The 22,430-nt window shown below is 41.4% G+C and overlaps 1 protein-coding gene across 1 annotated transcript in view; it reads right to left on the bottom strand.

Annotated features, from left to right (window-relative positions):
* Positions 1-22,430, bottom strand: part of plxna3 (plexin A3) — a 203,241-nt gene that overhangs the window by 141,010 nt on the left and 39,801 nt on the right. Inside the window, exons 2-7 of the mRNA XM_084070225.1 lie at positions 18,271-18,738; positions 16,680-16,870; positions 13,828-14,048; positions 10,817-11,161; positions 9,596-9,760; positions 5,840-6,022 (exon numbers count right to left, since the gene is read on the bottom strand). Coding sequence (XP_083926351.1) covers positions 5,840-6,022; positions 9,596-9,760; positions 10,817-11,161; positions 13,828-14,048; positions 16,680-16,870; positions 18,271-18,629 — 1,464 coding nt within the window. The 5' untranslated portion in view covers positions 18,630-18,738. The remainder of the gene's footprint in view (positions 1-5,839; positions 6,023-9,595; positions 9,761-10,816; positions 11,162-13,827; positions 14,049-16,679; positions 16,871-18,270; positions 18,739-22,430) is intronic.

A 22,430-nucleotide genomic window follows, 5' to 3' on the forward strand; every position in this document is an offset into this window, starting at 1 on the left:
AGTGTCAGGGCCACGCACTCCCAATGAAAAAATGATGTTTAGAGAAGTTGTTAAAAAGACTGCATTTATGCTATGTTTATAGTGACATGTATACCAGTGTAAGATTATATATAAAGAAATACTTTTGTTTAACTCATTCAATCTCTGTCATTTTTAGATTGATTTGGCTGTTAAAAAATAGCAGATATACAAGCTCATAGCGCGGCACCGAGTGCCGCGCCATGAGCTTGTAGATCTGCTATTTTTGTACATTCTAGAACATGTGTGCAAATCTCTGAAATCTCTGGTTAACTCGAAAACGTACACAATATGACTTTAATAGATCAATGGGATAAAAACAGGGTAAAAGACGCGAGGGATATGGCTGTTCTATGTGCCGTATGTCTGTGCTTTTACTGTTTGGCAGTGGGACAGCATGTCTCTGGTTGAATTAAATTAAATACATTTGATTCATTAAGGGTCTCAGCTCCTATTGAACTAACCAGCAGTCACACAGGCTCAGTTAGAGAGCCACGGAACACTGTCACATGATGACAGGCCCCGATACTACTGTTTACTACTCTGTAAACATAACCACGTCGTCACTGTCACTCACAGAACACAGTGAAATAGCAACAGGCTCTATGCACAGCAGCCACATTATCACTTCCTTCACAGGTGTTACTAATGATACTAATGAAGGCTCTGTTCCATTTTAGTGTAGCACAGTGGTTTCCACGACCCCCATAACTCTGAGAGTGTACAAATGGAACCAAATGGACCCTTACGGGTCCATTTGGTTCCATTTGTACACTCTCAGAGTAAATAAGCACCATTTACCATTTAACCATGCAAGAGTGTTGCACAAAAGTAGCAAAAAATAGCTGACCCACAAGCTGAGATCGGCTATTTTCGCAGTTTAAAAAGTGAAAGTGGTTACGTCTGTCTTGGGGTTTTTAATACATATTTATAAAGAGCTTGTGACTAGATAATAACTACATTGATCCATTGGAACACAGGGTCTTTTTAAAAACACATTTGAAAAAGGATTTAATTCCATTTGGCTTTCCGGGGCTTTCCAGAATATATCTGAGGCTTAACCACGGTTTCTCCCCCCCTCCCTCATTTTCTAAAAAATGTGCTATTTTGGTGAAGAGATTCGGTGTAGAGTCAACAGTACATATATATATATATATATTGTTTTATGTGGTTAACCACTTAAAACAAGATATTATCTCTATACACCAAATCTCTTCACCAAAATAGCCGATCTACACGCTTGTAAGATCGGCTATTTTTGCTGAATGTTGTCCATTGACAACATGCCCAGAATAGGCACGCCAGGATTCGTGAGGATAAGCCGTATCAGATATGTTCTGGAAAGCCCCGGGAAAGCCAAATAAAATTACACCAATTTTCAAATTTAATTTGAAATAGAAGCAGAGCCCAGGAACTACAGTTGAAAAGGAGCCAGGATGGCTGGGCTGGAACTTTGACAGAAATGTTTATTAATGTGCACAGTTCCAATAACTTTAAGCTATGTAAATAAATGCATAAAAAATAACGGCATATTTGCTATACGCAGCCTGAAACGTGACCCCAGTCTGTAACATAACCAGTGGTGGAAAAAGTACTCAAATTCTTTACTTAAGTAAAAGTACCAATACTGCAATATAAAAAATACTCTGTTACAAGTAAAAGTCCAGAATTCAAAATTTACTTGAGTAAAAGTACAAAAGTATTGGCATCAAAATGTACTTAAAGTACCAAAAGTAAAAGTACAAAACTATTTGAAAATAGCAGATCTACAAGCTCACAACGCGTCGCATCGCGACGCGTTGTGAGCTTGTAGATCGGCTATTTTTAAATAGCCTAGGTATAAAATAGGGCTAAAGTGGTTAATGTATGTTTTATAATGTAATAATTTATATCTGAAAAGTAACTAAAGTTTCCAAATTATTGTAGTGGAGTGAAAGTACAATATTTGCCTCTGAGATGTAGTGGAGTAGAAGTGAAAGTATTGGAAATTGGAAATACTCAAGTAAAGTGCAAATACCTCCAAAATTTACTTAAGTACAGTACTTAAGTAAATGTACTTAGTTACTTTCCACCACTGAACATAACACATTTCCAATATAGCACTCGAGCATGATTTTTATCCTTATAAATATGAATTAATAGTTGGAAGAGGAGGTTGCGTTTCAACAATGGGAGTGTCAGTCCAAGTGCTGAACCTAAACTTGTTCCAAAAAAAATGTGAAAGAAAGTTTTTCAAATTTTCCAAATCAAGGAGGACAAAGTGCTCACATTACACTTATTGATTTGGCAACGTCACAATACAAAAACACTTACCGCGTTTCAACGCTCTGAGGAGGGGCTCCGTGCCCAAAAACCTGTAAGCATTCTTCTATTGTGATCTGAGCCAAGGAAATAAGTGGAATGGAAATATGAATAATATGTATTGACTGAACGGGAGACACCAACAGATTAATTCCTTTCCCCATCTTAAAAATATTTATTTACTGTAACACAATAAAGTCCAACAGTAATACACGCTGCAAAAAAATCAATTCACACACCGCCAAAACCCCAAATACCTCATTGCCAAGAACTGGACTGTGTATTTACGCACGCACGCGCAACACACGCACACGCGCGCGCGCACACACACACACACACACACACAGCGAGGGAGAGAGAACAGAGAGAGAGAAGGAATGGTAATAGTAGGAGTTGGGAGATATGGTATCAGAAAATTAGCTGCAATAAATTTAATAGAGACGTGTTGACATGGTGTGTCTATGCACGCGCGTGTGCATGTGTGTGAGTGTGTGTGTGTGTGTGTGTGTGTGTGTGTGTGTGTGTGTGTGTGCCACACACACACACACACACACACACACACACACACACACACACACAATGTTTATGACAACAAACCCACAGAATAAATACACGTACTGAGAAGAGAACTAGTTCAATTTACTGTAGAATAAAAGTTCTCTACCAACTGAAGTCAGAGCACGGAAATGTGTTTCCTGTTCAGAATATATGCCCGCTCTGCTAAATCAACTCTTCTACACACAGGTGTGATCAATCCTTCAGTTCCCACGTTTGATTACTTTGATGTAAATGCCAATTGAGAATTTATATAGCACCTTTAACCCTTTAAGACCTGAAGCCGATTCTACATGTCTCCTAAAGCTCAACAGTTTTCTAAAAAACGTATGTTTCTATATCAGTGGTTCTCAATCTTTTTCATGTCAAGGACCCCCAAAATGATATGTATTTGGCCGTGGACCCCCATCAAAATATCTTGTTCCAGGGACCCCCAGAAGCAACGATTTGAGTAAAAAATGTTCGCTTTAAAAATATATATATTCAAAGATTTGCACATATTTTCACGATTTTTCAAAAATAGCAGATCTACAAGCTCGTAGCGCGGCACTCGGTGCCGCGCTATGAGCTTGTAGATCTGCTATTTTTGAATAGCCCAAAGTGTAAAATAATGCTTTTCAGCTCAAATCTAAAAATGACACAGTTCCAGGTCTTAATGGGTTAACCAAAGCGCTGCATACAGTACTGTGCATACTGTTACATTCACACAGAGATTGTAAAAATCCAGCGCTGGTTGGTTGCAGGCAGGTCTAAACAGGGTGCTGGTTGGTTGCAGGCAGGTCTAACGGGGGATGCTACCCACTAATCACTGTGATGACGCAACACTTCATTCTAGAGGATTCCGAGAAGCTGCATTCTGCAGGATAAAAAGCTGCATTAAACATTACCATGGAGCTGCTGAGCTCTCCGAATGAAAAGACGCAGAAACAGGAGGGAGATCCGTGTTTTTGTGTTTATTCCATTAAAGGAGTAGTTCACCCGAAAAATTACTTATTTTCTTTCAATTGCACACCCCATGAAGCCTTGAATTTGTGGATTTGTTTTTGTTGCATTCCTAAGCTAATAATTTGATTCCCGTCTCCTACCGACTAATGTATCCGGTAGGAGACGCAAGGTAGATTATTTGTGTCTCCTACCGGAAATACACACGGTCATCAAATTGTAGGCTTAGGAATGCCACAAAAACGAAAATAAATCCATGAATTCAAGGCTTCATGGAGCGTGCAATTGATATAAAATAAGTCATTTTTTGGGTGAACTCCTCCTTTAAGACCTGAGGCGATTCTTAAAAATGTTTTCTAAACAGTTTTTTGAAAAAAAACTAAAAAAAATGTTTTCAACATTTTTCAAAAATAGCAGATCTACAAGCTACGAGCATGTATATCTGCTATTTTTGAATAGCCAAAGAAATCTAAAGTGACACAGATGCGTTCCAGGTCTTAATGGGTTATCTGATGGCTTGATGCACATTCCCTGACAGTGTTTTTTTATTTAGAGTATGCCCATATACGGAGATCCTCGATGTCATCAATATTATGCCATAGTACTGGTATGATAACAGGTACAACAGTATACCTCCAAATATGGACATTGATGATGTCATTGACATCATCAATGTCCATATTTGGGCAATCCTCGCCCATTTGGGATCCCATGCAAGAAATAAGAAATAATACGCCGCTGATCGGTCCGACAGTTTGCCAGATCAGCTCTGGACAGACACACAGACACAGAGACAGGCAGACAGACCCTCTTATAGACTCTTTCTGAACCACACAGTAAAAAGAAGAAATAAAAAGGCTCGTGCCATTTTCAACAGACAGAGGAGGCAATAACACGAGGTGAGGTCATTGTTCTCAGACAGTGAAATGACTTCACCGATGTTTATGAGGAAGAAAAGCTTCTTCATCTGAGAGACGCACCGGTCCAACACACACACTCTACTCTGACACACACACACAGCAACACGCCACACAAACTCTCTCTCTCTCTCTCGCTCTTCTTTTTCTTTCTCTCCCCTGAGACAGAAACGTCCAGGAGCGATGTTATTTCATCCATCCCACCGTCATCCATCCATGCATAAATCCATTCATCCATCCAACATTAGGGCCGTCACCATTACAAATCCAAGTTGACGATTCATTGTCACTCAAATAATTGCAATTATGTGTGTTTGGCCGAACAAATGAACCAAAAAGAAAATTCTCTTTAGTCTTTGTAATCAAAAATTGCACAGGGCAGTTATGACAAATAACTTAAAGGTAGGGTAAGTGATATTTTTGGGTTAAAACAAAAAGCGTTTTGTTAAAAGGTTAGAGCACTATATTCTGTAATCGTTGCTATAGAGTGTTTGTTCAGTAACAGGAGTCTCTCCGTCTCTCCAGCTCTTTAATAAACAGAAAATACATTTTCCGGTAGGTGTCAAAATCTCAGCCAATCAGGAGAAAGTACCCATTTTTAAGCTTCATTTTTATGGTGTTCCAGTTCCAATTTTGCCTGCTCATTTCTTAGTGTCATCACTTCCAATTTCACTTGTTTAATCTATATCCTGATTGAGTTCTCTATCCTGATTGGATACAATTGGAAATGAAACTGAAACGAAAATGCATTTTCTGTTTTATATAGAGGTGGAGAGACACCTCTACTGACACCTTTACTGAACAAACACTCTATAGCAATGAGTACTATCAGAATATAGAGCTATTTATCACTTACCCTACCTTTAAATATACAAATAAATATGTAATAATTGTATACATGCTAAAATAGCTGATCTAAAAGCTTACAACGCGTCACAAAGTGACGCGTTGTAAGCTTGTAGATCAGCTATTTCTTCCATTTTTAATATTTGAAAACCTTTCAACATGGAAACGATTATGACGATTATGCAAAAATAATTGCGATGAGACGATTATGTAATAATTGTGACAGGCCTATCCCATCATGCATCATCCCTCCGTCCTACCTTCTTCAGGTGTCCGCTGCGCGTTCCCACAAACACCACGGTGTGCTCCCCGTAGGTGTACGCGGCCACGGAGCCCATGCCCTCCGTCCGGTCCTCGTACAGCGGGGTCCCCTCGATGACCCGGAGACCCCCGAGAGGCTGGTTCAACACCAGGCCACAGAAGTCGTCTCCTATCTGCTTGGGCTGCAGGGGGCGAAGAAGAGAGACCGAGAGAGAGAGAGAGAGAGAGAGAGAGAGACATGAATCTGATGTTCATCTTGTCGTCAGGCAGAAGAAATCTTGTATTTCCATTGGTCAACATTTTTTCCCTAAACGAATGACCTTTAACCCTTTAAGACCTGAGGCCGTATCTAAAAAAAAATCTAAATCCTAACAATTTTTCGGAAAAAGATTTTTAAAAAATATTTTCACGATTTAAAAAAAATAGCAGATCTACAAGCTCATAGCGCGGCAGCAGATCTACAAGCTCATAGCTCGGCGCCCATTGGAAATGGGGGTCCTTGACATGAAAAGGTCTTGAACACACCACTGTACCAAAATTTTTTTCAGAAAACCGCTCCGATTTAGAAGATTTTCTTTTTTTTTAATCATCCTCAGGTCTTAATTATGTTAATTCAAAAGATCCTGGAGCTAAAGCCAACCATAAAGTGCTCATACAGCCTGTTTATTTGCAACACTCCACAGCCGTGCCAGAGGCGTGTCCACCATCGTAAATAGATCACCCACTGGGCCTTTATCTCAAGTGAGTAGTAAGTCATACTTAATTAAACATTTAAAAATGGGTTTGGACGTGACAGATGCATTCCCTGGTCAAACTGTATATGCATTGCAGCACTAGAGCCAGATTATTTGACTCGTTCGACTATATCGGTATAAAATAGCAGATCTACAAGCTCATAGCGCGAGTGCCGCGCTATGAGCTTGTAGATCGGCTATTTTTGAAAAATCGTGAAAATGTGTGAAACATTTCTAACTCAAAATATTTGCTTCTGCGCGACCCTGGAACTAAATGTATTGAGATGGGGGGGTCCGTGACCAAATGCATACATCATTTTGGGGGTCTTTTGACTATATCGGTATCTGCAATTATGCAGCACATTTTTAACCACTTTCAACCGGCCGTCCCTTTCTTAGGCATGTCATTATAGGTGATTGGTGATGATTCGTTTTTTTTTTTTTGAATAGGAGATCTACAATCTAACAACGGTTCATGTCGCAACGCGGCGCACGTTTGTAGATCGGCTGAACAACTTGAATCAAATCTACATTCTTCAAAAATGCGTTAGAATTGGTTTCGCACGGTAATCGGTGGTCCAGCACACTGGTTCTCAAAGTGGGGTCCGGGGACCCCCAGGGGTCCTTGAGGGAGTTCCAGGGGGTCCCCAGCTAAATGATGGATAGTTAGGAACCAAATGGACCCTTATGGGTCTGTAACTCTCAAGAGTTAATTAACATTAATTTTACAATATAAATTGGGGTCCCAGAGATGCCATAAAATGCGGGTCAAACTGGGGGTCCTTGAAATTAAAATGGTTGAGACTCACTGCTAGAGCCGTAAAAAAAATCGTCTCTTATGGGGGTCCGTGGCATATCTTTTCAAATGGGGGTCCGCGAGCTAATAAGTGTGGGGGTCCTTGACATGAAAAGGTTTGAGAACCACTGGTCTAGCACTCTCCAAAATCGGAATCGGCTTTGGACCCAAAGATCCGGCATCTGTCAACAAATACAACAAGACCCAATCATCAAACAAAAGGCCTCTTATTCAAAAACTATCCTGTACAAAAGGCACATTTTGGGAGGGTAGCCCCCCTCCCAGAAAAATGGTGTGTGTGCGTGTGCGTGTGCGTGTGCGTGTGCGTGTGCGTGCGTGCGTGCGTGCGTGCGTGCGTGCGTGCGTGCGTGCGTGCGTGCGTGCGTGCGTGCGTGCGTGCGTGCGTGCGTGCGTGCGTGCGTGCGTGCGTGCGTGCGTGCGTGCGTGCGTAAAAGTATTGCAAATTAATCAAATAATTTGTTTTTTAATAAACCAGGGCAGAATGTAGACCAACTCGTGACAAATAATGTTCCTTGTACAAAGACAGCTTTACCAACAGAGAAAGCCCCCTGAACCACGTCCCCATAATGTCACATTTCAATAGTAAGACCGCGCGCGCACACACACACACACACACACACACACACACAGAGTGCTGTACATAATAAAGGATGGAGGTCAACTACAGTACGTTCTCTGTCTCTGTCCCTCCAATTCTTTCATTCCTCCCTCCTTATCGTTCCATCTTTCATATTCACTCTCTCTCCCCTTCCTTTGTCTCTCTCTCTCTCTGTCTCTCTCTGTCTCTCTCTCTCTCTGTCTCAGTTTTCACTTTCTCTCCTCCCCCTCTCCCATCATCACTTCTCACCACACACACACACACACACACACACACACACACACACACACACACACACACACACACACACACACACACACACACACACACACACACGGCCCCCTGCTGTGTGTCTCGTTGACGTGCATGGGGAGGCATTGAAGACTGGATGTCTGAAGATGAGTTTGTGCGTGTGAGTGTGCGTGTGCGTGTGTGTGTGTGCGTGTGTGTGCGTGTGTTAACCCAGTTATGTCCTTGTGGTCGTTATTATTCACTCAGCCCATTCATTAGATTAGTGAATGGTAACCATGGTAACCTGCAGTGGTAAACATTGCGGTTTACAGCTTGGGGGCGGGGACAGGAGACCACCAGTGCAGTTAATGCAACTCTCTCTCTCTCTCTCACACACACACACACACACACACACACACACACACGCACGTGAGGTCATCTACATTTTAGGGGGGCAATTTTATAAATGCTACTAGTTTATAAATGCTAGTTTTCTTTGCCATTTTTAAGTCTAACCCTGAATTATACTTGGTTGTGTGTCCAGAATCAGACATAATTTTAACCCTAACCCCTAAACCTAACCTCTAAATGCTTCACCCTAACCCCAACCTGAATCTTTTCCTAATTGTAAGCATGACTATAAACTATTATTTTTTCCCCCTTTTTTCTTTTTTTTTACATAAAGCAACCATTTCTCTTGTGAGGACCAGGGGAACATTTTCTTCACAATGTCTATTTCTCAAATTCTACTGTAATTGTGGGGACATTAGTGCTAGTATCACACCAGTGATTTTGACGGCAAATTTTGATTTAGTTTTAGTCACAGTCTTTGGAATAAAACTCTATTTAGTTTTAGTCATATTTTCGTCATCTGAAATGTTTTAGTTTTTGTCTAGTTTTAGTCGACTAAATATAAGACTTTAGTCGACTAAATCTACAGTTGATTTAGTCGACTAAAATGTATTTTGGTGGTGCCTTGATGGCGTCATAATGCCTAATTTTACACTTGGTTGCATGCTGAAAATAGCCGATCTACAAGCTCACAACGTGTCACAGCGCGACGCGTTGTGAGCTTGTAGATCTGCTATTTTCAGAGCGCAACACCCGAGCGCAACCAAACATAAAATGACTTGTCTTTTAGTTCTACTGGATCTCTTCTCCACTAGTTCCCTCACTAACATTTTAGTCTAGTTTTTATTTGTTGACGAAATTGTCAATATATTTAGTCTTAGTTTTAGTCATCATAGCTTAGTTTTTATTTAGTTTTCGTCAGTGAAAAAAGGTAGTCGACGGACAATTTTTGTCATAGTTTTAGTCGACGAAATCAACACTGTATCACACACACACACACACAAACACAGAGTGTGTAACTCACGGTGTTGATGCATGCCAGCTCCTTGTTGAGTAACCATGGCAACGTGAGTTTCCCCTCGCCACGGTAACAGGAGCGTATCCTCTCCCTCATGGCCAGGTTGATGTGATGCAACGTAAACAGACACAGCACCGTCTCCCTGGGCGGGTTGGAGCGGTTCTTCTGACCCTGTAAACAACAACAACAACAACATTCAAAATAACACAACATTCATACAGCCTCCAAACACGTAACTATCTGCGCATCCATCTGCCAATGAACACAGCCTGTCTGTCTGTCCGTCCGTCCATCTCTCGCTCCCTGTATGGCTAGCCCTGTTAACATTTGTAAAATCATTGATATCAAAGTTCAAGAAAGATTATATAACAAACGTTTTCTTTAACCACTTAAACCTCATATGGGTAACCGGAGTCCCTCAGGGCGCAATACTAGTGTCTTTTCTGTTTTCCGTTTTCCGAAAGCTTTCCCCACAATACCGACGCTGGTATTTTTTGCCCGTCAATCATCGTCCCAGCTCCGCCCCCAAAGGAGAAGGATAGGGGAGGGACAGGGAGGAGAGGGGGCTGGATTAATGGACTGTGACATCAAAGTCCAGGGGGCCAATCCCAGCACTTTTTTTTTAGCCTAATTATTAAACTCCAGACCACAGAAAATCCTCTGAATGTTCAAAGTTCAGTTTTTTTGTGGTGTAATAGGCTCTATGCACAGCAGCCATATTGGGAATGAATTGGGCCCCTTCCTTACTTCCTTCACAGGTGTTACCAATAATACTAATTAAGGCCCAGTTCCATTCAGTGTGGCATAGTGGGTGTCTTATTTTCAAGGACCCCCATAACTCTGAGAGTGTACAAATGGAACCAAATGGACCCTTACGGGTCCATTTGGTTCCATGTGTACACTCTCAGAGTTACACACCCACCAAAAGAGGCCATTTGGAGTGTTTCTAGTGAGCCAACATGCACAATATCAGCACCCTGACCAGAATGGGACAGAGCCTTCATTAGTATCATTGGTAACACCTGTGAAGGAAGTAAGAATAGAGCCTATTGAGGTCATAAAACAAAACTAAAAATGAAAAAAAGTGGTTAAAACGAAAATTCCTGAATTGTCTTATCCATATTTGGAAATTTGGAACCATCAACCAAACCTGATCCAACATCAAAAAAACGTCAAATTTTCGACAAACGGAGAGTCCTCCTCCTCCTCCTCCTCTTAAACCCCCACCTGAGAGAAGACCACAAACAGCACGTCCTGGTCCTCGGAGAGGCCCAGGGCCTGGGCCAGCCGGCGGCCCGGCTTGTGGCGGTAGGCGGCCTGGATGAGCCGGTACTCCACGCCGTCCTTGGTGCAGCCCAGGGGGAACTCCACGTAGGAGTAGAACTCGGTGTCGTTGGAGCACATGCGGACGATCTTGGAGGTGAAGAACTTCTCGCCCGTGGCGTCCATCTGCGTCAGCTGGATGTCCAGCTGCAGCGTCAGGAAGTAGACGTAGGTGCCGCTGGAGAAGCCGTAGATGTAGTAGATGTCGAAGGCCGGGTAGAGGGAGAGCGTGTCCGACGGGATCTTGATCTGATTGAGTGGATTGATTGATTAACCAATTAAGACCTGAGGCGATTCTTTAAAAAAAACAGTTTTTGGAAAAAAAAAACATAATTTATTTTTTCAAGATTCTTCAAAAATAGCAGATATACAAGCTCATAGCGCGGCACTCGGTGCCGCGCTATGAGCTTGTATATCTGCTATTTTTGAATAGCCAAAGAAATCTAGTGACACAGATGCGTTCCAGGTCTTAATGGGTTAATTGAGCTATGAGCTTGTAGATCTGCTATTTTTTGAAAAATCATGAACATTTTTGCAAATCTTTGAATATGTTTTTGATTCTGGTGGGGTCCCTGGAACTAAATATTTTGAGATGGGGGTCCGCGGCCAAATGCACGTAATTTTGGGTGGTCCTTGATATGGAAACGTTTGAGAAACACTGATATTACAGCAACATCAGTGTTTCAGAAAACTGTTAGGATTTAGAAGACATTTGTAGAATCCCCCAGAAGCAAAGATTTGAGTTACATTTTTTTCTCTTAAAGGACAACTTTGTTTTTTTACAACCAAGGTTTATGTTTTATATTGTAATTAAAGTAAATAAAATATGAGTGTTAATTTTTTTTAATTTACTGCTCTATAGTTTTAGCAATTTTCGCGATATTTTTTACAGTGAGCGGGGGCATTCTGTCCGGTGGCTAAATATGTCTTTTTTTACACAATAACCCCGCATTTTCTTTATTATTATTTACAGTAGCTCTTCTAGCCCCCAATAACTCATATCTGGCCATCAAAGACCACAGGACCTTTTTTATTGTGTAAAAAAGGCATATTTAGCCACCGGACAGAATGCCCCCTCCCACTGTAAAAATGATCGCGAAAATTGCTAAAACTATAGAAAGCATTAAATGAAAAACAAATAACACTCATCTTTTATTTACTTTAATTACAAGCTAAAATATAAACCTTGGTTGTAAAAAAACAAAGTTGTCCTTTAAAAAACATATATTCAAAGATTTGCACACATTTTCACGATAAAAAATAAATAAAAATAGCAGATCTACAAGCTCGTAGCACGGCACAGACCGTGCTACGAGCTTGTAGATCTGCTATTTTTGAATAGCCCAAAGTATAAAAGAACGGGTTGTAGCTTGATTGATTAATTGATGTTTTGTATTGACAAAACGTGCGTATACGTCAGGGCTGCAACAATCAATTATTTATTTATTTTCCTTTTTCGGTTATTCTATCGATTACTTTTTCAATGAATTGAATAATCAAGAAGCATGTTTCTAAAATGATTTGTATTTTTTATATCAATGAATTGATGAATAGAAACATACAGAAAATATTATCCATAATAAATACAGCCATAATTAATACATTTATACAATTTAGACATAACAGACAAGTACAATAGCAAAGAAAAACATGGGTACTGTTAAAGGAACTATCAATTATTGTTCAATTAATCAATTAATGTTTTTTGTTTTTTTGTTTTTTTGTTAAAATCATATTTAGATTTGATTAAACACTCAAGTATTTATTCTTTGTCAAAGATAACTGATCTATAAGCTCACATCGCGTCACCTCGTAACGCGTTGTGAGCTTGTACATCGGCTATTTTCACTATTTCTTTTATTTGCTTTTTTTTGTCTATAATGACAAGCTCAAAATCGGGAATTAAATATTTTTTTTTCCATTACTTTGATCAACTGTTGCACCTCTAAAACTTAACTAACCGATGGTTAGGTTCAGTTGCTATTCAGCCGGCTCTTTATGGAGGAATTGAAGTTAACAACGGAGCTGATCGATAAGGTTTCCAGGTTGACCCATTCCACATAACTGCTGCAGCGTAAAAAAAACGAGTCCTTTCCCATACAGCTATTTGAAACTGCACGGTACCAGTGTTGCTTTTGACAGCAATGTTTTATTTCGTTTTAGTCCTAGTCTTTTGAATAAAATCCCATTTAGTTTTAGTCATATTTTAGTCGCCTGAAATGTTTTCGTTTTAGTCTAGTGACTCTAGTCTTAGTCGACTAAATATCATAAGATTATGGTCAACTAAATCTACAGTTGATTTGGTCGACTAAAATCTATTTTGGCGGTGCCTTGATGGCGTCGTAATGGCTGATTTTACACTTGGTCGCATGCTGACAACAGCCGATCTACAAGCTCACAACGAGTCGCGGTGCAGAGCTTGTAGATCTGCTATTTTCAGAGACACCCGAGCGCAACCAACCATAAAATGACTCGTCTTTCAGTGCTACAGTATCTCTTCTCCACTAGTTCCCTCACTAACATTTTAGTCTAGTTTGTATTTGTTGACGAAATTGTCAATACATTTAGTCTTAGTTTTAGTCATCATAGCTTAGTTTTTATTTCGTTTTTACTTAGTTTGTCTTAGTGAAAAAAGTAGTCGACGAACATTTTCGTCAGTTTTAGTCGACAAAATCAACACCGCAAGGTACAAAGCATGTGAGGCTCCCCCTGGTGGAATAACGGTGTAACATGTCTAACCTGTGAGGCTCCCCCTGGTGGAATAACAGTGTAACACGTCTAAACTGTGAGGCTCCCCCTGGTGGAATAACAGTGTAACACGTCTAAACTGTGAGGCTCCCCCTGGTGGAATAACAGTGTAACACGTCTAAACTGTGAGGCTCCCCCTGGTGGAATAACAGTGTAACATGTCTGACCTGTGAGGAGACGAACTCGTCCTGGTACACCAGGGAGAACATGTAGACGCTCTCCTCGTCGGGCACCAGCTTGCGACTCGACAGCGTGGGGAAGTACTCCGACTTGCCGTCGATGGACGTCCCGATGAACAGGCGGCCGCCGCCCTCGACCCCGCCCTTCCCCGACGCTGGTTTCTTCTTCTTGGGGTCGGTGGTGAACTCCTCGTCCCCGATGACCACGCCTTGGAGAGAGAGACCGGGAAACGTTAGAATTAAGACCATTAACACATTAAACGCCAAGAACGTAGTCCTACGGTCCATTAAATCCAACTGTTAAGCGCCGAGACCGTAGTGCTACGGTCCGGGTGCCTTTTCCTTTTTTTCGAAAAAAAATGTTTTTTTTTTTCAATTTTCGACACGGACCATTTTCAGTGTAACACCACCGGAACGGAACTATTTGCGATCCGGTTTTGCGTTTCCCGTCGGCCTCCATTCTAAAGCGCACACTAAAACCCCTTTTTCTCCCTTGTAGTTTTTTCTCCTCGGTCATCACTGTTTAACATAAACCGTTCTAACTACAACATGGATGCCCCGTTTGACACGTGGTCTGCACTGGGAGACACAGGGACATGTGCACGATGTTTACAAACAGTGCATCGCGCATTCTTAAGGATTTTAACGGGGTCTATGGCGACGTGAAAAAAACAACAATAAAAACTTGGCACTGGTGAGTACATTATGAGATTAACCTCTGGCGGTGGATGTGTTAAGACCTGGAACACATCTGTGTCACTTTTTGATTTGAGCTAAAAAAGCATTATTTTATACTTTGGCTATTCAAAAATAGCAGATCTACAAGCTCATAGCGCGGCACCGAGTGCCGCGCTATGAGCTTGCAGATCTGCTATTTTTTTTTAATCGTGAAAGTGTGCAAATCTTTGAATACATATTGTTTTAAAGCGAACATTTCTTAACTCAAATCCTTGCTTCTGGGGGGTCCCTGGAACTAAATATTTTGAGATGGGGGCCGTGGCCAAATACATATCATTTTGGGGGTCCTTGACATGAAAAAGTTTGAGAACCGCTGATATAGAAACATATGTTTTTCAGAAAACTGTTGAGATTTAGACGACATTTCTTCAGGTCTTAATGGGTTAATAGATTTGGTGTAGAGGAGGGAAAAAGGAGCGGACCAAATCTAGAGCCCTGGGGGGGCCCGGGCCGGGTCATCTAAGTATATAGAGTTTAATTAAGACGTACTCAGATGGGATTCATTTCTCCAGGGTTAGTTATGTAATTCCATTCATCCACTGGTGGTAAAGTAACTAAAGACAATCAGGAGAGAGAGGACCCATTCATCAGCTTTCATTTCATGGTGTTTCACTTCCAAATGTGTCTGATCATTTCAATGTATCCTGTTATGAGTCCTCTCGTCTGATTGGTTAAAAATTGGTATCGGGACATTATTAACCCTCTATGACCGGGAATCTAAAAATGTGTAATTTTTAGATTCCTTTGGCCATTCAAAAAGAGCAGATCTACAAGCTCGCGGCGCCGCGCTATGAGCTTGTAGATCTGCGTTTTTTTTTTAATCGTGAAAATGTGTGCCAATCTTTGAATATATATATATTTTTTAAAGCGAACATTTCTAACTCAAATCTTATTGCTTCTGGGGATTCTACAAAATGTCTTCAAAATCCTAAACGTTTTTTTTTTACTTTGTCATGTCAAGGACCCCCAAAATGACATGTATTTGTCCGCGGACCCCCCATCTGAAAATATTTTGTTCCAGGGACCCCAAAAAGCAAAGATTTGAGTTAAAAAGGTGTACATATATATATACATATTCAAAGATTTGAGTTAAAAAGGTGTACATATATATATACATATTCAAAGATTTGAGTTAAAAAAGGTGTACATATATATATACATATTCAAAGATTTGAGTTAAAAAAGGTGTACATATATATATACATATTCAAAGATTTGCACACATTTTCACAAAAAAAAAAAAAAAAAAATAGCAGGTCTACAAGCTCATATGAGATGACACAGATGCGTTCCCTGTTTTAATGGGTTCAGAAAAACATCCGACTACTTCTTCCACCACTGGGAAGATGACATGACAAATATTTGATCTCAGATGTCTAATCCTGTCTGAAAGCATCCCTCTGCCCATCCATTTTTTGTATTTAATCCCTCCATACCTGCCATGCCATCAGCCTCCCTGGATCTAGACAGATAGTGCTCTAACCAGTGGTGTAAAGTAACTAAGTACATTTACTCAAGCACTGTGCTTAAAGGACGACTTCACCACTTTTCAACATGTCTTCATATAATAGGTCCTCACTAATGCTCATGATAAAATTATACAATTTTTTTCTACTTGGTCTGTGTCTCATAGGAGGGCTGTGGACAGTCCAGAAACCCGTCTACCAGTGACATCATCGTTAGGCATGATTTTTTTTTCCAAAAAGATTTCAATTTTTTAATTCAGATTTGTATTAAGGCGAGAACAATGGGATCTATTATTGCATTGCAACTTTCCAGGAATACAATGCCTGCAGTTTCTATTAGCTTGGATTCCCCATCGATGATGTCACTGGTAGACGGGTTTCTGAACTGTCTACAGCCCTCCTCTGAGACAGAGACTGATTAGAAAGAAAGAAATTGTACCATTTTATCATGAGCATTAGTGAGGACCTATTATATGAAGATATGTTGAAAAGTGGTGAAGTCGTCCTTTAAGTACAATTTTGAGGTATTTTACTTTATTTGAGTATTTCCAATTTCCTAAAAAAAAATGTGAGTACTTTTTCCCCCACTGGCTCTAACCCCAACCCTAGGACTCTAGGACCCCTCCTCCTCCATACCTGCCATGCCGTCGGCCTCCTTGGCTCCGGACAGGTAGTGCTCTTTGCGGTGGTGCGGCTCGCCCAGCTTGAACAGGTCCTCCAGCCTCAGGAACTGACACACGCCCTGCCATATGGAGCCACACGCCACCAGCCTGTTGCCACGGTAATCCACCAGCAACAACTTATTAACGTTGTCTGAGGACTCCAGTCTGAGAGAGAGAGAGAGGGAGGGAGGGAGAGAGACCAACAGAGTTAGCATGCATCGGCATTCTGCAACTATCGATTATTGTCTCAGCGATTGTTCAGTCAATTCATGTTCTATTAACCCATTGAGACCTGAAGCCGATTCTACATGGCTCCTAAATCTCAACAGTTTTCTGAAAAACGTATGTTTCTATATCAGTGGTGCTCAATCTTTTTCATGTCAAGGACCCCCAAAATGATATGTATTTGGCCGCGGACCCCCGTCAAAATGTTTTGTTCCAGGGACCCCCCAGAAGCAACGATTTGAGTTAAAAATGTTCGCTTTAAAAATATATATATTTCAAAGATTTGCGCACATTTTCACGATTTTTCAAAAATAGCAGATCTACAAGCTCATAGCGCGGCACTCGGTGCCGCGCTATGAGCTTGTAGATCTGCTATTTTTGAATAGCCCAAAATGTAAAATAATGCTTTTTATCTCAAATCTAAGAATGACACAGTTCCAGGTCTTAACGGGTTAATCAAATCCTCAAGAAGTCTTTGGGATACTTTGTATATTAACAAATCAATTCTCTCAAACGATCGATGTATTTAATTTGATCAAAAATCCCCAAAACAGCTGATGTGATGCGTAGTGAGCTTGTCGATGAGCCATTTTCGAGATTTATGAAAATCAATATATATATATATATTTTTTTACAATCAATTAAATCATTTTTTTTGCTTAACTGTTGCACCGCTAAAGGGATAGTGGATTAGTCACCCCCATAGAGACTTAAATTCATGGATATTTTTTTTGTTTTTGTCGCATTCCTAAGCCAATAATTTCATGGCCAGCGGGCCCGGTAGGCAGCGGTTCCGGTAGGAGACACAAAGGAGACTCTTTGTGTCTCGTACCGGAACCGCTGCCGATCATCAAATAGGCTCTATGCACAGCAGCCATATTATCACTTCCCTCACAGGTGTTACCAATGATACTAATGAAGGCTCTGTTCCATTTAGTGTAGCACAGTGGTTTCCACGACCCCTATAACTCTGAGAGTGTACAAATGGAACCAAATGGACCCGTAAGGGTCCATTTGGTTCCATTTGTACACTCTCAGAGTTACACACCCGTAAGGGGCCATTTGGAAGCCCATGAGGGTCCCTGGACCCCAACTGTAGCAGAGTGTTTCCAGTGAGCCAACATGCAACAATATCAGCACCCTGACTCTGTTTGACCAGAATGGAACAGAGCCTTCATTAGTATCATTGGTAACACCTGTGAATGTCTTCATCATATGGCTGCTGTGAATAGAGCCTATTATTGGCTTAGGAATGTGACAAAAACTAAAAAATATGAGATACAGACAGATACAGACAGACAGACAGACGGGGGGACGGGGGGACGGAGGGGGGGTAATACCTGTGAGCGCAGGCCCGCACGCTGGGCGGCGGGTAGCACTTGGCGTTGTCCTCCACCGGCCCCGTCATGTGACTCCGCATCTCCGTCAGGTTGGACGACAGCTTGAGGACGCGGTTGACGGCGCCCACGAACACCTCGCCCGTCACGCCGTGCACCGTCAGGTGAGTCAGACTGGTGTCCACCGCCCGGTACACCGCCCGGCCCGCTAGGCCCTCACCACCGGAGGAGGAGGAGGAGAGGGGCGAGGAGGAGGAGGAGGAGGGAGACGAGGGAGCGGAGAGGAGAGGCGAGGGATGGAGGAGGAGGAGGAGAGAGAGAAGGAGCAGCGGGAGAGGACAGGAGGAGGAGGAAGGGAGCATGGCGGAGAGAGGAGGAGAGGGTGGAGGGATGGGAGGATGGGAGGAGGAGGAGGAGGAGAGGAGAGCTGGCTATGGAACAGGGTGAAGAGTCGTCTTCAGTGGGGCATGTCTGGAGGGAGAGAGAAGGAGAGAGAGAGGTTCATGTTTAGTGTTTTTTCAGCCATGACTGTAAATCAAAAGCGTTGGTTGTTTTTTATGTTTGTGTCCCAATTTTTATTTTTTTTACACTTTCAACGTAGTGTCCCTATTTTGGTCATGTTAAAGGAGTAGTTCACCCAAAAAAAATACTTATTTTATATCAATTTACACATTTTTGTTTTGTTTTTATCGCATTCATAAGCCAATTATTTGATAACCGGCGCTCTCTCCGGTAGGAGACACAAAGAGTCTCCGTTGAGTCTCCTACCGGATACATTTGCATCTTTATTGTTATCATCAAATTACTGGCTCAGGAATGTGACAAAAACTAAATAATTTCCTTGAACTCAATGCTTCATGGGGTGTGTAATTGATAGAAAATAAGTATTTTTTGGGGGGTGAACTACTCCTTTAATAAAAAGGTGAAAATGTTGAAGTTTTAAAATATATACATTTTGATATGCAACAGCAACAACTAGGGAAAAGAGTACCAGGCACCAGTAAAAAAAAAAAAGCTTGTCTGGCTCCCTGCACTTAAAAAACACACAAAACAATACAGTAAATGTACAGTATTGTCATAAACATGGGACATTAGAACAAGCGAGGGAATAACAGTCTGACCCCAATTAGACCAAGAGCAGAAAAAGCACAGCAGAGTTATGGGTTGTGAGTGAGAGAGAGAGAGCCGTTAGTGCATGGACCGGAGCAGAGCCAGCGTTAGCGGCCATTGAATAGCCAGTCAGGGACCAAAGTAATAGCTTAACCCTTTAAGACCGGGAACACATCTGTGTGTCTTTTTAAGATTCCTTTGGCTATTCAAAAAAACGTATGTTTCTATATCAGTGGTTCTCAAACTTTTTCATGTCAAGGATCCCCAAAATGATATGTATTTGGCCACGGACCCCTATCTCAAAATACGTTGTTCCAGGGACCCCCCAGAAGCAAAGATTTGAGTTAAAAATGTTCGCTTTAAAAAATATATTCAAAGATTTGCATTTTGCACACATTTTCACGATTTAAAAAAAAATAGCAGATCTACAAGCTCATAGCGCGGCACTCGGTGCCGCGCTATGAGCTTGTAGATCTGCTATTTCTGAATAGCCAAAGTATAAAATAATGGTTAAAGTGGTGACACAGATGCGTTCCCTGTCTTAATGGGTTAATGTAAAGAGGCGAGCCTGATAGAGGTCTGTCTGGCCTGATGGCGGCCATATAATCAACCACAGTACTCGAGTCAAAGTATAAATACTCCTCCTGGTCAAATATACTCAACTACAAGAAGTGACATGTGTAGTTAAAGTACTGGAGTACTTGCTTTTAACCCATTCAATCCGGGAACAAATCTGTTGTCATTTTAGATTTGAGCTAAAACCATTATTTCTATACTTTTGCTATGAAAAAAAAATAGCAGATCTACAAGCTCATAGTGCCGCTGCTGCTGTTGAATATAAAAATGTATATATTTTAAAACTTAAACATTTTCACCTTTTTATTAAAGGAGTAGTTCACCCCAAAAAAATACATTGGCTACGAGCTTTTTTAAAAACATTTTTAACACAAAAATCGTTGCTTCTGGGGGGTCCTTGGAACGACATATTTTGATGGGGATCGGCGGCCCAAAACATATAATTTTGGGGGTCCTTGACAAGGAAAGGTTCGAGCACCACTGATATTAGAGCAACAATAGTTTAAGAGAAAAATTAAGACTTTTGTTGAGACATTTGACGGTTACAAATGTTCGCTTTAAAAAAAATATATATATTCAAAGATTTGCACACATATTCACGATTTTTCAAAAGTAGCAGATCTACAAGCTCATAGCGCGGCACTCGGTGCCGCGCTATGAGCTTGTAGATCTGCTATTTTTGAATAGCCCAAAGCAATCTAAAACGACGCGAGATGCGTTCCCGAATTTAATCGTTTAAAAAAAAAAAAACACTCAATAAAGAAGTACAGATACCCACAACGTTTTACTTAAGTACAAGTACTCGAGTAAATATACTCTGTGACCGTCCCAGTGTCCACCCACTGTTTAAGTAAAGAGGCAGAGAGAGAGGTCTGCTCCTAAAGGGGGGTGGGGCGGGGAGGGGGGGGGGGCGGCGAGGGTGTGTGTGTATGCCGTTTTCAAAGTTACCAGGAGGGAGAAAACGAGGCAAAAAAACATCGGTATCAATGGAGCCGCGGCTTACAGGCCCGGCCGCGGATCAATGGACATCCACTGCAGTGAGAGAAATCAAAGGCTTCATCTATCGATCGGAAAACAAGGTTCTGCATCAACTAGCCTGACCCTCCACCAAGAAGGAACAAACTGAAGCTCGGAGAAAAAAAAAAACCTCAAACCTAAAAATCATGGATCCATCCAGCTAAACCCCCCCCCCCCCCCCCCCCCCCGGTCGTTCCAGGAAACAGTAAATATCAATTCACACACACACACACACACACACACACACACACACACACACACTGGGTGGGACAACTTCTCCCTCCACCAACTATAATTATACATAAGAGCCCTGGCACTCACTTCATCTGGCAGGTTTGAATTAGCAATAAGCTCAGCTTTAGCGGACAACGCGCACACGGGCGTACCGGGCGTTTCCCCACCGCCAATGATGTGACGCGATATGATGCCATAATGACACAAATGCTGGGTACTGCACTATTTGGTAACACTTCACTTATTAAAGGAATAGTTCGCCCCCCCAAAAAAACGTTCTTTCTATCGATTACACCCCATGGAGACTTGAATCCATGGATGTTTTTGTTTTTTTCGTCATATTCCTAAACCAATAATTTGATGACCAGCGGACCGGTAGGAGACACAAAGGAGACTCTTTGTGTCTCCTACCGAAACCGCTGCCGGTCATCAAATTATTGGCTTAGGAATGGGACAAAAACAAAAAAATATCCATGAATTCAAGTCTCCATGGGGTGTAATCGATAGAGGAAAAAAAAAGTCATTTTGGGGGTGAACTAACCCTTTAAGCTCAGGTCTATAATGCAGGCTTGCAATAAGGCTTCATAACACTGGTTATGAATGCTTATAAACCACGCATAACAACTTATAACAAGGTTTATGAAGTATTATGAAGTGCTGGACATAATGAATTATACGCTCAGCCGAACAGCACATTATAACAGGCTCTATGCACAGCAGCCATATTATCACTTCCTTCACAGGTGTTACCAATGATACTAATGAAGGCTCTGTTCCATTTAGTGTAGCACAGTGGTTTCCACGACCCCCATAACTCTGAGAGTGTACAAATGGAACCAAATGGACCCTTACGGGTCCATTTGGTTCCATTTGTACACTCTCAGAGTTACACACCTGTAAGGGGCCATTTGGAAGCCCATGAGGGTCCCTGGACCCCAACTGTAGACCCACTGGTGTAACAGAGTGTTTCCAGTGAGCCAACATGCACAACATCAGCACCCTGACTCTGTTTGACCAGAATAGAACAGAGCCTTCATTAGTATCATTGGTAACACCTGTGCATTTCTTCATACTATGGCTGCTGTGAATAGAGCCTATTGGCATAGATGATGGTCAGTTCTAAAGCGTTTTTATGCATTCAAAGTCAGCTCTAAAGTGTCTTTAGTGCTACCACTATTTCAATAGAATTGAGAAATGGAGAGAGAGAAAGAAAGAAAGAAAGAGAA

Source organism: Gymnoscopelus microlampas (assembly GCF_963454915.1).
Source record: "Gymnoscopelus microlampas genome assembly, chromosome: 10".
Taxonomy (NCBI): Eukaryota; Metazoa; Chordata; class Actinopteri; order Myctophiformes; family Myctophidae; genus Gymnoscopelus; species Gymnoscopelus microlampas.